Source organism: Ceratina calcarata, unplaced genomic scaffold (assembly GCF_001652005.2).
Source record: "Ceratina calcarata isolate Rehan_Ccalc_2016 unplaced genomic scaffold, ASM165200v1 scaffold111, whole genome shotgun sequence".
Classification (NCBI taxonomy): Eukaryota; Metazoa; Arthropoda; class Insecta; order Hymenoptera; family Apidae; genus Ceratina; species Ceratina calcarata.
In genome coordinates, this window is record NW_017132019.1 from 552,152 (window position 1) to 566,758 (window position 14,607).

Below are 14,607 nucleotides of genomic sequence, written 5' to 3' on the forward strand. Positions count from 1 at the left end.
TAAATTGTGCTTATTTTATATTACTTCTGTAGAGCAAAACTAAGAAAGAATGTATATAGTTCTTGAATAGAATTGGATTTGGAACGTCGTTGATTTTTTCGATGATTGATACACTACTGGTGTACCATTCTCAATTCTATTCTAAAATTTTTAAGGAACTAACTTCAGATTCTTAATAATACTGTATGTGTTAGTGAATTCTAATTGTAGTAGTACGTACATACGAATATGAACACGTTAATGTAGAATATTTGAATACTGACACTGACGTATATGTACATTTATTCACGTGAAGTTAGTCTCTCCAAGATCTTTGGGGTCGAGTGTTACAAATGTGAGAATGAGATAGACAGTGCCAGTATTTGAGTATGACACCTATACTCCTATAGATAGATAGGGTCCATTCGTGTGAAATGGCTTTACTCGCGAGGAACGTTTGCAAAGTATTTTCACAGGTATTTAAATTCATATATAGAATATTTGTTTCATGAACATTTATTTAGTTTTCTCGATTATAATCCAATGAAACTACCATAGAATTTCATTCTGTCATTTGATTGATTAATGTGAGTTGCCAACGTCTCTCACAAGGACGTATAAAATAAGATTTTTGGAAGAAAAGTGGAAATTTTCTTATCTAACATGAAATTTCAAAAATGACATTATGACTGTCAAACACTATCTTCGAAATTCAGTTATTGAAGTTGATTAAATGAATGACTTTGATGGTCAATTGTTATTCAATCACTAGTTTACATCTGTATTGTCGTTATAAATATAACTTGTTAAAGTAATATTCATATCTTAATTATATGTAACACAGAAACAATTTTATTCTTCCATTACTTAGTTCTATCTTAATTTGAACTTGTTTATAAATCAATAAATTGGAAATTTCATTACAGACTGCTCAAAAAGGAGCTGTGAGATCCCTGCATGTTGGAGTAGTGCGTTTTCAAGAAGGTGTACGTATTTAATTTATTCCATAAAGATGATCAATGTCTGTGAGTAGTTCGATTTTTCTTTTAGGTAGTTGAGCAAGAAGGTAAGGTGAAATGTACATTAATACCAGGAGATGGAGTAGGGCCAGAATTAGTTGTTTCGGTTCAAAATGTTTTCAAAGCTGCAAGTGTACCAGTTGAGTTTGAACCGTATTTTCTATCAGAGGTAAATCCAACTTTGAGCGCACCTCTTGAACAAGTTTCAAGTAGTATTGCCAGGAATAAAGTATGCTTAAAGGTAGTGTTATCTTTATTATTACATATTGAAATCAAGGTATAACTAACTAAAAATAAAATCATACGTTTAATTGGAATAAATGTTCTACAGGGTATCTTAGCAACACCAGATCATTCCCACACTGGGGAACTTCAAACACTAAACATGAAATTACGTAAAAGTCTAGACCTGTATTCGAATGTTGTTCACGTGAAGTCTTTACCTGGTGTTAAATGCCGTCATAAAAATGTAGATTGCATTATTATCAGAGAACAAACTGAAGGAGAATATTCTGCCCTGGAACATGAATGTGTAAAGGGTGTGGTGGAATGTTTGAAAATAGTAACAGCAACCAAGAGTCAAAGGATTGCAAAGTTTGCGTTTGATTATGCATTGAAGCATAATCGCAAGAAAGTCACTTGTGTTCACAAAGCCAACATCATGAAACTTGGTGATGGCCTCTTCTTAAGATCATGCCAAGAAATTGCTAAGTTATACCCCAGGTAAAATGTTGAAATTATATTTTACCTCGAATACTATTAATATGTATTGTGTTTATTATATGTATTGTGTTTATTATATGTATTGTGTTAACATAATTTCAGAGTTACATTTGAAACAATGATTGTCGATAATTGTACGATGCAAATGGTGTCCAATCCACACCAATTTGATGTAATGGTACTGCCCAATTTGTATGGTAACATTTTGGACAACCTTGCATCTGGATTAGTCGGTGGTGCTGGTGTGGTCGCAGGTGCCAGTTTCAGTCCTGAGTGTGTCGTCTTTGAACCAGTAAGATCAACCGTATAATATATATTATAATTTAGTGTTTTACAAAATCGAAATTCATACAATTTTTGTTATTCAGGGTGCAAGACATACATATTCAGAAGCTGTTGGTAAAAACGTTGCAAATCCTACTGCCATGCTTCTGTGTGCTGTCAAACTCTTGCGCCACGTGAATTTAAATCGCTATGCTGAACAAATTAAAGATGCATTAAACCGCGTTTTAAACGAAGGAAAAGTATTAACAAAAGATTTAGGTGGACAAAGTTCCACAACAGAATTTACAACTGCTGTAATAAGTTCTCTCCGTTAAAATGCAATCTTGGCTGTGAAACTTATGTAACATAGAATCACATATAGATTAATACTATACTATATCATCAATGTTTAATATAATCATTGTAAATTGAATAGTGTAGTATTGGTACAGATATTAATTAATTTATCTGCTTCAAAAATTAAATCGAACTTGAATATTATTTCAAAATAGAAGCTCACACATAGGTGAAGAAGGTTTGTGTCAACTGTTAATACTGTTTGTAAAATGAAACTGAATTTATAACAATTCCAGTTATACGATAATATGTACTACTCGTACTAAATGTACTACTCGAATTGTACATTAATAAATTATACAACACTACCTCATTATCATTCTTATACATTTCGTAACTACTATTTTTTATCATTTTTTTTAGTCTATGTTTATACATACTTCTATATCTTCTGATTAGACTTTAAAATATTGACAATTCGTTTGCTTTAAACAAAATTGATGATACCAGAAATGAATTAAGAATTTAATTAATAAACTGAGACACCATTGGTCACTTTTTCGTTAATAACTTTGTTAATGACGATTAGAAGAAAAGTGGGAAAAGAACTTCAAATTTCACTCTCTTTCACATTCTCAGAGAAAACTACGTTCGGAAACTGTATATATAATATTTTGTTGGATTGTATACAACATCCCTTGCAGTGTGCTCCTCGCATTTTGTCTTATATTGTTAATATTCCAACGTTAATAATAATAAATGAAAGGCTAATAGGAAGAAATGAAGAGACTGCATGTATTGCAATTGAAAAGATATCTTTTACAGTTTATTTTGCAGATTTTTACAAAGATATGAAGTCCTTAGTGTCCTCAGATGACCTCAAGTGACCTCAATGACCATTTGTATCGTCGAGCGCGTATTCTCATTTCCTTTCTGGTAATACCTGACGCTCATTTGAATAAACGCGAAAATGCCGCCGTATTACCGCTAAAATTTGCATGCTGCCGAAATTGCTTCATATCTAATACATTTCTTATTGCGAAAACGGCGAAAACGATAAACTGTCGCAAACTACTTGTCCAAAGCCGGCCTTGAAATCACATTCCATTTGTGCAGAAGTATTTAGTTAGTTATAATTATTGAATAATACGTGTCCGGATTCCCGATGGACACTAAGCACCATGAAATAGAGCTTATTCGTCAGGACATCATCAAAAATCATCTTCAAGTTACAGCTTTGATACAAGTAAGTATAAAACAAAAGCTTTTTACACTAATTGCAACATAACCTAAGTTACAAAGCAACATTAAGTTCTGGCAGCTTTGTATAAAAATCGCCAAATAAGATTTGTATTAAATACAATAATTCTCTGTGCATTAATTATGAACAGTTGATTAACACATCGAATTTGATATAACGTGCAATTAAATAAAATACCTTTTCCTACTTTGATTTCTCATTGATAAATATTAATTTTTCAGGATATTCAACAATGTACTGGCCCTTTGGAATTGCTCAATGAATTAAATGCAGAAGGCAGAGGAAAAATAGCAGCTTTAAAATTATCCATTGATAAACTAGCATCAGTAGCAGAAAGAGAACCATCAGAGAAAATGAAAGCAGAATTATTAACAGAAATAGATACTTATGAACAGCAACTTCATACTTCTTTAGCTGCATTTAGAAAAGCAAATGTTGTTAGTGTATGTGTAATAGATAAGCTTGCAAAAGAGGAATTATTATCTATGCCTGAAGAACAACAAGCTGCTATGCGTAGAAGGCACGACAAGAGAAGCCTAGCAAATACATCAAGTCAACTTTCTGATAAACTTTTAAGTATATCCAGGCATTTAGCTGAAACAACTCAAAGAAGTGCAGACACATTGGATACGTTAGGTATCTATTTTTGCGTAGTATATTTTAGTTGTTCTAAAACGTACTACATTAATTTTTCAATATTTTTAGCGACTTCTTCCGATAAAGTTACCGGTACTAAAGATGAAATGGAGCATCAACAGCAAGTTATAGTGCAATCTGGTAAGCTTTTAGGTAAATATGGTAGAAGAGAAGTTACTGATAAAGCCTTAGTAGCTTTGGCATTTGTATTTTTCCTTGCCTGTGTATTTTATGTTTTACAAAAGAGACTGTTTTAAAAGTACAAAATTCTGTACATAAAAATGCAAAGATTATATCTCTTATAATGGAACGGATGGTATCCGATGTATATTTAAATTGTTAATAATTTATAATGTTATTTGTTATTTATGGTTATAATTATTATATTTTATTACGGAAATAACAGAACTTATTAAATAGAAAATCGTTTAAGTTCCATTTCTTGTTGAAAATAGTAAGACTAAGAAACTTCTATCACCAAAAATGATCAAATATCGCCAGCTGATTTTGGATCGTGCTGTCCTGAAATAAAAAGATTTACGTCACCTTCCACGAACTCGACGAACGAACGTAACATATTTTATCGTACATTTTTACAACTATTCATAAATTCTTCTAATGATATTACACCATCCTTATCAGCATCCATCTTTTCGAAAACTTTGTCCACGTGTCTGTCGATGATCCGCTGAATGATATGTCCATTATTCAACATCTCGTAAATCGCCGACACTATGATCAACATCTCTTTTCTCGTGATATAACCGTCCCCGTTCAAATCGTAAAATCTAACAGAACAGAAAAATTGAGAAAATCGCGTGAAAAACGATAACGGATAATGTAATTTAATCGAATGGTCACCTGAAAATCCATTGAAGCTTTCGATCAACATCACCGTTAATAATCGAAGCAGCTTCGATGAGGAGATCCGCAAAACTCACGATACCATCCCCATCCTTGTCGAAAATGTTGAAGACGATCTGCGTGTACCTGGCCGGATCCCCTAACGGGAATAATTTGGCGTAAGCCGGTTTTAAGTCATTCGTGGTCACGGCTCCTCTCGGGCAGTGTTGCTTGAAAGCGCGATATAATTTCCTTATCTCGTCCTTCGAAAATCCCGTTTGGTACATTAAGAAAGATAGTCGCTCTGGTAATATGTACGGCGGCTGTTTCTCATCATCTTGCAAGCTTTCTACGAAAACGCAGTGAGGTTGAACAGTCGATGAAGTTTCTAAAATTGTTGAAAATACTCTTGTACGATAATTTTTCTATTCTATTCAAACGGCTGATGATTTTTTTATTGGACTGAACGTAGAATGTTACTCTGCTGAGATAAACCAAATAATTTTGCAATTTTCAATTTTGCATCGACAAGAATATAATTTAATCATGTTTGCTATTTCTTGAATTTTTCGATGACATACCAGTTATTTTTTGGATGCTCCTCCTCACTTTCTTTAAGCTTCGTTGCATTTTCATCGAGAAACTGTCACGACTTCCAATTCTTTGTATTTCATCGGAATCGAAATTATTGGATATTATTGTGTAATGATCTTGGTCGTCAAAAATGTCTGAGATAAAAAAGCGAATTGTTTGCAATGAGAAAAAAGACAGTCTGTTTCTATTAAAACAGAAATAGATATTTCTCTGTGAAATTACCATTTTTGACCGATTCCATATTGGCAAAACAGATATTCAAAGAAAGAAAAGGAATTCTTCGATCAATCGTAAATCCGAAAACTGAAGTTCAGAAGCTTTCTGATTCAGAAGTAAAACAGAACTGACGCACATAGCAGTGCAGCTGACTTCGAGAAGCAGCTCCAAGGAACCGCTATTCAAAATATTTAGACAATTTACAAGTCAATGGCTACAAGCCTGATAGAGATGCACTGTTTTGTCTATTCCGTGTTAACACATCTAATTTAACAAAATGAACTTGTTTTTGTCTGTACTCTTTGGTCGAAGTAGTATTCTTAGGATATTTTAAAAATCGGTTTTTCTTACATAGAAATTCGTAAGAAAACTTGGCATGATTCTTCCTCTTTAAACAAAGAATTACTTATTTCCCAGAAGGAAATACATATAAGATATTGCCAGCCGCATCTTATTCTTCTACCGAAAGTCTTATTATAGAAACTACTTCATATTCATCTTTCCACGCGCGTGTACCATGGAGAATACTAATAGACGAACACGCGTAAAATATATTTTATTCTGCTCAACATCCGTATTTTATGAGTCATTCATTATTTTCCGCAAAACAAACGTTCTTGTTGCCGAGAAGAAAGCACGACGGAACACGCATTGCGTAAAATACTAGTTACATCCCTTGAAAGCGATGGTTGAACGTAATTGAGTTATCGAATTGACGTAATTAGATCCAGTTCACCGTGACACATATTTGCTTATCATTCGGTCTAAATTCGAAAATCAATGACGAAAGTCAAACAAGACTCGCTCGACCCATTCGTAGATCGCGAACCCTTTCGTGTTCAACTCTATACGAACGGACTTTCTCTGCCAAACGCTATTAATAGTTCGACAGCCTGGAAACCAACTGCTATTACGGTAATAGGAAATAGTAGTCCTGGTGAGCCGTAATCAGAGCTATTACGCAAGATTTAAATTGTACTGTCCACTGCCGAGGGTACCTCGCGATCTATCAGAGAAGATCGATATGTCCATTTTGATCCGTTCTCGGTTGCATGCGATTAAACTCTTATTTTTGAAAATAAAGTTATTGTTCATGGATTTAGACTGAAAATGTTACAGAAGTATTAAGATTTGTTTCATTGATCATATGTATGTCAAAAGTGTCAACCTTGACATAAGATCACTGTAAATGTAGGTCAGTCGGTGTAATCAATGAAACTATCGTGGAGACCATAAGAACAAATGATTATGAATAAATCTCGTTCAAAGAACATTAAGATAGCAAATACAGTAGTTATTAACACAGATCTGTTACGTAGGTATTCTTTGTATTACCGTGATTTTTCCTGTGGTAGAATCTATACGCGCGTGGAATATAAAAATTCAAATTACGCGTTGTGAATAAAATGCATTGCATGCTTCGATTTGTATCAAAGAAAGGAAGACCTTCCCCAAGATCAATGAAACGCATCTTTCTCTATTCAGCGTATACACGAATATTTGGATATTTTGATTAATCATCAGAAATATTATCAATTACAATATAGGAAAAGCAATCTTTCAGTCGCAAATTAATGAAGCTTCAAGGTTTAAACTTAAACTGCTCGTTCTTAGACCATGGACACATTCCAATTGGTCTAGTTAAAAAAATGAGATCTCGCAGCAATGTTTCTTAGTTTAAATTGATAGCAAGATATCAGTAATTAACATTATCTGCGCGTTAATAAACTTAACCGACATCAATTTTTCCGGAGCTGTGTCGGTGTATAAAACAGGAGTAAGCATCCAGCATCACTTCATTGCGGGAGCGTGCTTGATACCGCGAGTATAGCTATAAACTCTTTCGTAAGGTTGAAAAAAGGAAAAAAAATGTGAGCAGTTGAATAAGTCACTGTGTAAAAATAAATTAAAACAGATTTCGACGGTTCAGTTAATTACGCACGAGCAAGTAAACAGAAGCTAAAAAGAAAGAGAAGTGTCGCTAATCAGTTTGTTCAGAAAGTGTGAAATTCGAAAGTAAAAATAACAAAACGACTAAATATATATCTATGTGGTAATCTGGTAATCATTCGTCATCTGATCTTTTTAGAGCGCAAGTTCGTATCATCGATTCCATTCTTATTTGTTGTTTTTTCGCTCACCATGTGTTCCTTTCAGACGCTTGCCAATTTTCGAAACGGAATCATCGAAAAATAGAAGCGAAATGAAAATTTTATTTTTATTTTTATTGCTGATCGCCACCGGGTCTGCGGCACCCTGGGTCGACATTCTTTTTGGCGGTCAGCCGAATTACGAAATATCAAGTTATAAAAATCAGCAGTACAGAAGGCGGCAGGGGAAAGATGGGAAAGAAAGATGGAAAGAAATATGCCGAACCATCAATCCTAATCCTTATGCATTTCCGGGTAGTAATCCATATCCCGCTGGACCAGTTTGTCCCTGGTGACCGGATAAATTCGTTCGGTGTGTGCGTTAAAAATATGAATTTATTGTAACAATATCGGGGAATACAAATATATCCACTGGTTATGAGTATTTCAGTCGGCATACAAGTTTACTATGGAACTAATGACATAAAAGTACACAATCGCATATACTCTGCCAGTATATAAATTATGTATTAAGGAAACAAATTTGCTAATGATGCGTTCTTTGTCGCCGTACATTAAGAATATACTGCCAATACGCGATCCTTTTGTAGTATGCCCACGCGATTTATCATTCCTATTATAGTATCTAAATCTGATATTTAAAATCATCTTAGTATATTATAGTACAACAAGCTCCTTGTGTTTCCGTTTTGTACGTAGAAAAATAAATCATTTATATTACATAAGGATCGCTGTATTAAAGTAAGTTGTTTTATGTTCCGTTGGAGAAATGCATTAATATATTATTATTATTATTATCATTATTATTATAATAACTATCAATAATCTTATATACGGCGTTTATATTACATATTATGTACAAATAGAAATCACAGAATCGCTGTAGTACATGAGTCTGATCGCGAAGAAATCTCGATGATCGTCTTAATTCTTTTCTCTCAGGATAAAATCTGTGATAACGGTAGAAAAATTTGTACACAAGGTATACAGGTTTGGAACGCAATACACTTTGGAGAGAAAACAATCATTTCCAAACTTGTATCAGTCCGTCGGTACTGCCGGTGAGAATACACGTGTTAGACATGGCTACAGCAGAAATTGTATCGTGGTGTCCAGATGGTGGAGTCTCGGGCCCTTGGCCTCCTTCTTCGGAGTTTCGTGTTCTAACGCCGTTACCACCTCCGGACGGTGGTGCGGGGCCACCCCCAGCTAAAACTTCCACAACTACGTTGGTTCCGTCTATCAAACGTTGTCTGTAAAACATCATAGATATATTCGTAACACGATAATTTGAATATGAGCGAATAAATTAGAGTTCTAAACACTAACTCGTATGCTAACGAATTTGGAGGAGTGACATCGTTGGCAGCAGGCAACGCAACGTACGATTCATTAGGTGTACTCAAGTCCCAGAAACGTAATCTCATATCAGTACCACCAGCTAACAAAAAACCTGAACGGTCGATACACCCGGAGTACATTGCACACACACTGTGACCACCTTGCGAATGACTAAGCGGAGGGGCGCTCGACGCCCAAAGTACCATTTGTCGGAAATCAGTTTCGAGGTTCCACATTGAAATTTCGTTGTTTCCTTGCACAGCCGAAATAATCCATGAATGTTCTGTAGGATGAGTGATCACCTTTCTCACTCTCGCATCTAAGTATTTTAGAAAATTCAGTGATGAATCAAAACACCGTACTTTAAGTACCGAGAACAATTGTACACTTACTTATTGGGTGTTTAATACAAGTTATTGGTAACTGAAATCTTAAGTCCCAACATGTGTGGACACCGGAACTTGTACCAAGTGTCAACCATTGTTGATAATTGTTTACGCAAAACGAAGTAATCACTCCGTGTTTAAGATCGTTCTCTAAGCGCCATGCCGTACCGGGGCATCTTAAGTCCCATCCAACCAGTGAACCATACAGCGACGCATACACAAGAACCGATTGTGAACCAGAATCCAGATACTGCAAATCAACTGCGCATCCTTCTTCCTAAATGCAACAATTCAGACTCGTGAAATTGATTTATCATAAAATATACGTATATACATATAATGTGTAGTCACCTGAAGGTCTAATTGTCTCGTGGCAATAACACTCATTTTACTAGAATTTGATTCAGTTCGTAAAACGAAAACTGTGCCTGATTGGCTAGCAGAGCTTGCTAATGATTGTCCCTGATCGCATACAACTAAGCCAACCAAAGGACCACCTCTATGTATATAAGTTTGCCTAGTGAAATTAAAAGGAGCGCATTACATACTGACTAGTAGCATATTATCTGGAGAACATACTTAGAACGATTTGCAATATTTCGGCCTTCCATTTTACTTGCATCCCATATTTTAATGCATCCATCTGCAGAAGTACTGGCGAATAAACTAGTGTCTGGTATAGAAACCAGCCTGTTCACTGCAGCTCTATGCTCATGAAGATGTGCAACTGGTACTCCTCGCGGTCTCCATCCGTTGGGCAATAATCTCGAACCTTTTCAGAAAATTAAAAATATTTGCAATTCTAAACCTACATCTGAATCGTTTAATTATAATTACTAATTACCAGCTTGCCACGCAATATTATCGGCCCAATGCTGTGCTCTTAAAGCCGCAGCATGTTGTTCTTGCTTTCTGTACGTCAACTGCCTTACTTCTAATCTGCAAGGTGCACATCTGTCTACAAAATTACATTAAGTTCTATCTTTTGCAATAACAGTATCCTGATGTCCAAAATTATTACAAAACAATAACATACATTGTATGTACGAGCGTTCATGAAGAGAGTGATCGTTTATACTGTTCATATCAGACAAACTATGTTGTGGCGACAAGTGGATATCTCCTCCATGTAAACTCTGGCTAGGACTTCCACTACTTCCTGTCATATCCGACATTTTAATGGAATGCTATCAGAAAAAAATTAATAATTACTCTGCAAAACTTCAACCTTCAAGGTAAACACCCTGTAGTTCATATATTTTTAATTACTTGAACATTGTCCTGAGCTGCAAACATTGTACGCCATTCTTGATTCATTGTTGCGTACGTGCCAACACTATCCGATGTTCTACGGTCTAATCGCTTAAATGGTGGAAGACCTAAATCAGCTTTTGTATCTGGATACAATATCACTATATGATGTCGTATTCTATCTTTCATAGTACTCAGTTCTAATTTCCCATCCACCGATTTGCTTGTGTTCTGTTTCGCGTCCACCGAATTCCGATATTTATTAATTTTCATTAAGTGTGGTTTCATTATCAACAATTCATCTTCAATAATTTCAGTCATCGATTCTGAACTCAATCGTCTGAAAAGCTAAACACATCTCGTTTAGATATCTAAAGAAGTATAAAAGATGTTTGACGAATGAACTAAAGTTCAAGCTCACATTTCTGAGCGAAGTACTCATTTCGCTATATTGCGGTACGATTCCTGTCACAGCTTTAGCTCGGGCCGCTTGTCTTTGTTCAAGAATTTGAAATAATTCCTCTATATCGTTGTATTTTACAATGGAATCGTAAACAATTCTTGGTATTGGAGATACCAAAGCTTCTAACAATAGAACCTCTTTCTCTATTTGAATTAGTGGATGTTTTAAATATGGTTGAATCATTGTCTGAACTTTGCATTGGACATCCACCAAGTTAAGCGTTCTTGCAGCCGCGGATATAAAACCGACGGTTGCGTGTCTTATCCATAAATTTGGATGTACCTGCGAGATATTTTTAATTTGATATTGATGATACCAAAAACCGTCGTTATTTCGTAACTTACCAGAAAAATCATTGTTTCATATAAAAGTTGATAAAGGACAGATTTGTGTAAAAGACCTAACTCTGTGAGCGTTGCCATTGCATTAATAGCCTTTGTCGTTACAAATTCTTCGGGATCTGCTAGTCCTTGTTGAAGAAGAGGCATAAGTATCGGACTACTATGCCAACCGACATAAGCAGCGACACCGACGATGCATTCAAAAAAAGACCCTCTCAATTCCTTATCTTCTTTGTCATTTAAGAAAGTAATAACGTGACTAAGTAAAATGTCGTTGGCCTTTTGTTTTCCAAAAAACACACAGAGTTTATTTATTCCGCTTTCCATCAGCGTTTGTTTTACCAAATTCTGAGGATCTGTTAATAACATGGAGACAGACTGCTGCACCTAATAATATTAAACATTTCAGTATGTATGATATATGCACACATAGTTATAAAAACAGTTTACTTTAATCACCATTTCATGCAACGTTTGAAGCTCGCTATCGTAACTCGGTTTTGGACCTTCTTTGTTACCTAAATTTGACAGGTGACCATTTTCTAAATAACGCAATGCAATGTGTGCCAAATGTGCGATATTTTCGGCATACGCAGCTCTAACGATAACCGCTTCATCTTGTGTGATATGTGCTAAGCCAGGCAGAATGTATTCTGGGAAGATATTCACGTCCGATGGTGGTATACATTTTACAAGATGCAAACATTTTGTCAAAGTGTGTATGGCTGATACTCGAACTCGTGGGGCAGGATCGTGAACTAAATGAAACTGTAGAATGAATTAGATAAATTATGTCAACTGATAGATTTATTTAAGCTATTAATTATTTATATACTTACAATATAAGGCAAAATCCGATCCAATATTGTCTCATCTGATGTGTTTTCAGCAAGTTCGAGTAATATTTCTAAACTTTGTAATTTTGACTGAGAGTGATGCAATCCTCGTATACACGAAGTAACAAGTTGAGTAATAATAACTAATCCTTCTACAGGCTCTGGATATAAAGTCTTTTCATTTTCTAAATCTACTTTCTGTTTCTGACTCTCATGTAGTTCAGCCTCTGACCGCTGAACTGTTTGACTATCACACTTAGCATCTTCTATTGAAAGAGTTTTGAGGTCAACTTGATTCAAGTCACTTTTATCAAAACTTTGATCACTGTCACCGTCTACAATCGTGTTTTCTTCACTATGACCGGAATCATCCTTAGCTGATTCTACATTATTATCAGACTCATTATTCTTCGAAACTTCTGTACTTTTTATATTTCTTTTCATTTTTTCATTTTCCTCTGTTTTCAAAATATTAGTGATATTCCCAATATCTTTTTTAAGCCTATTTATTTTTTCATCTGGTGACAAAATAGGGGCAGCAGAGAATATAAGCATATACGGTTGCAGAAATAAGTAAAAATATTCTGGGAAAACTGTTCCACGAGCTTGGGCTAAATAAATTTCAGCACTTTTTCTATTCGCTGGATTCCTTTCTAGCATGGATGCAAGCAATTCGCGTATTCCTGAATCCTCTATCGTATCCAAATGCTTGCTGACTGAATATTCATTGTTTCTATATGCTTAATACATTGTAAACATATAGTTTTTAAATGTTAGTTTAGTATATTATATGTACAATTCATATATAATCTTCATGTGTATTACACGCACCTAATAGTTGAGAAAAGTCAAACGGTGGATGCCCTTCATTATACAATTCTGTCAATGCACATCCAGCAGAGAAGATGTCCATCATTGGATGTAGATCACCTGTTTTCAGTTCTTGCTCTGATAGTAACAGTGTATTGCTTAATTCTGAGGACAGCGTTTTCACAAACCGTTCTGGAGCTATATAACAGGTTCTAAAATGTTTTGCGGGGAGAAACAACTTAATATAATAATTTAAAACCGATTACCATAGAATGTATTGTCTTTAAATTATACCTTCTTCTAGATGTGTCAAAAAAATATGAAAAATCAGCAGGATTATCTTCAGGTAAATAAGTTGGCTTAAAACTTGCAAAGTCTGTCAGCAATATCCAATTCCAACTGGTTATCATAATATTTTCTAATTTTATGTCACCATGGCAGACTCCGAACTATAGTCAAATGATATTGATATTTTAATCTATTTAGTGTAAATGGAGTGTGTTAATGGAGTTTATTATGGTCTTAGAACTACAGAGTTACATGTTGATTGTTTGATAATGTAAAAAACATTTCAACGTAGTGTTTTAAGAATTAACTATTAATTTCTATACCTGTCATTACGAGAGTCCATAGTGTGCAAAGACAATTTTCGGTCGCTGTCCACATCTCTCTCTTTCTCTCTAATGCTTTCCATATTTTCGGCACTACTCAGATCTACGCATTCACTACCTTCAAGCTGTGCGAAACTGGTATGGACTTTCGTGACGGCAGGAACAACAAGAAAATTGAATATTACTCTACCTTGTGAGCTTGGTGCAAGGCATATAGCACTTGAAAGGTGATCCACTTTTTTTCAATACTTGTTAAAAACGGCCTGGTACTAATTCTATCATAAAGGGAATATTTAACATATTCCCTCATTATTGATCCAGATTTTTCTGTGAGCTTTTATGAAATACATTTATTTATAATTGTACAATATTACATAATATAGTTTGTAACATAAATGTTAGATGAAAATACTTACGATCATTCTTTGAAAAGGTAGACAGTTTACAGCTGATGCTAATTTAGACCGGATTTCTTCAAGTTTTTCTTTGTAAGAAGAAAGTGGTAGTGTTGGATCATGGATAACAAAAACTTTCACAACTATAAGACCCTCTTGACTCCTAGCTCGAGCCACTTTAAAAAATCGAGTACTTCCTAAGCTGTAGATACATAAATAATAATTTAAAA

General features: G+C 34.8%; 4 protein-coding genes across 8 annotated transcripts in view; 2 read left to right on the forward strand and 2 right to left on the reverse strand.

Annotated features, from left to right (window-relative positions):
• The first annotated feature begins 282 nt into the window (after nucleotides 1-282).
• On the forward strand, nucleotides 283-2,656 carry Idh3b (isocitrate dehydrogenase [NAD] subunit beta, mitochondrial). The gene is made up of 6 exons (XM_018019865.2): nucleotides 283-455; nucleotides 906-965; nucleotides 1,030-1,239; nucleotides 1,330-1,721; nucleotides 1,824-2,013; nucleotides 2,090-2,656. The coding sequence occupies exons 1-6, from the start codon at nucleotides 414-416 to the stop codon at nucleotides 2,318-2,320; spliced, it is 1,125 nt and encodes a 374-aa protein (XP_017875354.1). The 5' UTR covers nucleotides 283-413; the 3' UTR covers nucleotides 2,321-2,656.
• A 446-nt stretch (nucleotides 2,657-3,102) lies between these two features.
• On the forward strand, nucleotides 3,103-4,527 carry Sec20 (vesicle transport protein Sec20). Its single transcript, XM_018019851.2, has 3 exons — nucleotides 3,103-3,528; nucleotides 3,765-4,179; nucleotides 4,249-4,527. The coding sequence occupies exons 1-3, from the start codon at nucleotides 3,448-3,450 to the stop codon at nucleotides 4,434-4,436; spliced, it is 684 nt and encodes a 227-aa protein (XP_017875340.1). The 5' UTR covers nucleotides 3,103-3,447; the 3' UTR covers nucleotides 4,437-4,527.
• LOC108622141 (hippocalcin-like protein 4) lies at nucleotides 4,475-7,143 on the reverse strand. Of its 3 annotated transcripts, none has more exons than XM_026811262.1 (5): nucleotides 5,839-7,143; nucleotides 5,604-5,750; nucleotides 5,041-5,410; nucleotides 4,808-4,967; nucleotides 4,475-4,701 (listed from the first exon to the last, which is right to left on the reverse strand). In XM_026811262.1, the coding sequence occupies exons 1-5, from the start codon at nucleotides 5,855-5,857 to the stop codon at nucleotides 4,654-4,656; spliced, it is 744 nt and encodes a 247-aa protein (XP_026667063.1). In that variant the 5' UTR covers nucleotides 5,858-7,143; the 3' UTR covers nucleotides 4,475-4,653. The 3 variants fall into 3 exon arrangements, with proteins under 3 accessions (XP_026667063.1, XP_017875320.1, XP_017875327.1); XM_018019831.2 differs by having other exon boundaries at nucleotides 4,769-4,967; nucleotides 5,839-7,137; XM_018019838.2 differs by having other exon boundaries at nucleotides 4,769-4,967; nucleotides 5,041-5,371; nucleotides 5,839-7,127.
• Nucleotides 7,144-8,300: 1,157 nt separating this feature from the next.
• The window catches only part of Vps15 (vacuolar protein sorting 15), a 7,671-nt gene continuing 1,364 nt past the window's right edge, over nucleotides 8,301-14,607 (reverse strand). Inside the window, exons 2-17 of one of the 3 annotated variants that reach the window (XM_018020451.2) lie at nucleotides 14,399-14,579; nucleotides 14,173-14,316; nucleotides 13,666-13,820; nucleotides 13,393-13,583; nucleotides 12,565-13,301; nucleotides 12,185-12,493; nucleotides 11,729-12,112; nucleotides 11,343-11,666; nucleotides 10,940-11,269; nucleotides 10,707-10,857; nucleotides 10,515-10,628; nucleotides 10,250-10,442; nucleotides 10,022-10,187; nucleotides 9,677-9,947; nucleotides 9,273-9,603; nucleotides 8,301-9,196 (exon numbers count right to left, since the gene is read on the reverse strand). In XM_018020451.2, coding sequence (XP_017875940.1) covers nucleotides 8,968-9,196; nucleotides 9,273-9,603; nucleotides 9,677-9,947; nucleotides 10,022-10,187; nucleotides 10,250-10,442; nucleotides 10,515-10,628; nucleotides 10,707-10,857; nucleotides 10,940-11,269; nucleotides 11,343-11,666; nucleotides 11,729-12,112; nucleotides 12,185-12,493; nucleotides 12,565-13,301; nucleotides 13,393-13,583; nucleotides 13,666-13,820; nucleotides 14,173-14,316; nucleotides 14,399-14,579 — 4,210 coding nt within the window. In that variant the 3' untranslated portion in view covers nucleotides 8,301-8,967. Of the gene's footprint in view, nucleotides 9,197-9,272; nucleotides 9,604-9,676; nucleotides 9,948-10,021; nucleotides 10,188-10,249; nucleotides 10,443-10,514; nucleotides 10,629-10,706; nucleotides 10,858-10,939; nucleotides 11,270-11,342; nucleotides 11,667-11,728; nucleotides 12,113-12,184; nucleotides 12,494-12,564; nucleotides 13,302-13,392; nucleotides 13,584-13,665; nucleotides 13,850-14,172; nucleotides 14,317-14,398; nucleotides 14,580-14,607 lie in introns of those variants that run through there. The other 2 variants (XM_018020459.2, XM_026811249.1) reach the window with 2 other exon arrangements.

Bases quoted from the DNA above. Each gene is read 5' to 3' on its own strand.
- Idh3b (XM_018019865.2), top strand. From the start codon at position 414: ATGGCTTTACTCGCGAGGAACGTTTGCAAAGTATTTTCACAG. The intron at 966-1,029 runs GTACGTATTTAA...TTTTTCTTTTAG, and splicing joins TAGTGCGTTTTCAAGAAGGT to GTAGTTGAGCAAGAAGGTAA. The intron at 1,722-1,823 runs GTAAAATGTTGA...ACATAATTTCAG, and splicing joins ATTGCTAAGTTATACCCCAG to AGTTACATTTGAAACAATGA.
- Sec20 (XM_018019851.2), top strand. From the start codon at position 3,448: ATGGACACTAAGCACCATGAAATAGAGCTTATTCGTCAGGACATCATC. The intron at 3,529-3,764 runs GTAAGTATAAAA...TTAATTTTTCAG, and splicing joins AAGTTACAGCTTTGATACAA to GATATTCAACAATGTACTGG. The intron at 4,180-4,248 runs GTATCTATTTTT...CAATATTTTTAG, and splicing joins AGACACATTGGATACGTTAG to CGACTTCTTCCGATAAAGTT.
- LOC108622141 (XM_018019831.2), bottom strand. The intron at 5,411-5,603 runs GTATGTCATCGA...CAACAATTTTAG, and splicing joins GAGCATCCAAAAAATAACTG to AAACTTCATCGACTGTTCAA. The intron at 4,968-5,040 runs GTGACCATTCGA...CTGTTCTGTTAG, and splicing joins AAGCTTCAATGGATTTTCAG to ATTTTACGATTTGAACGGGG.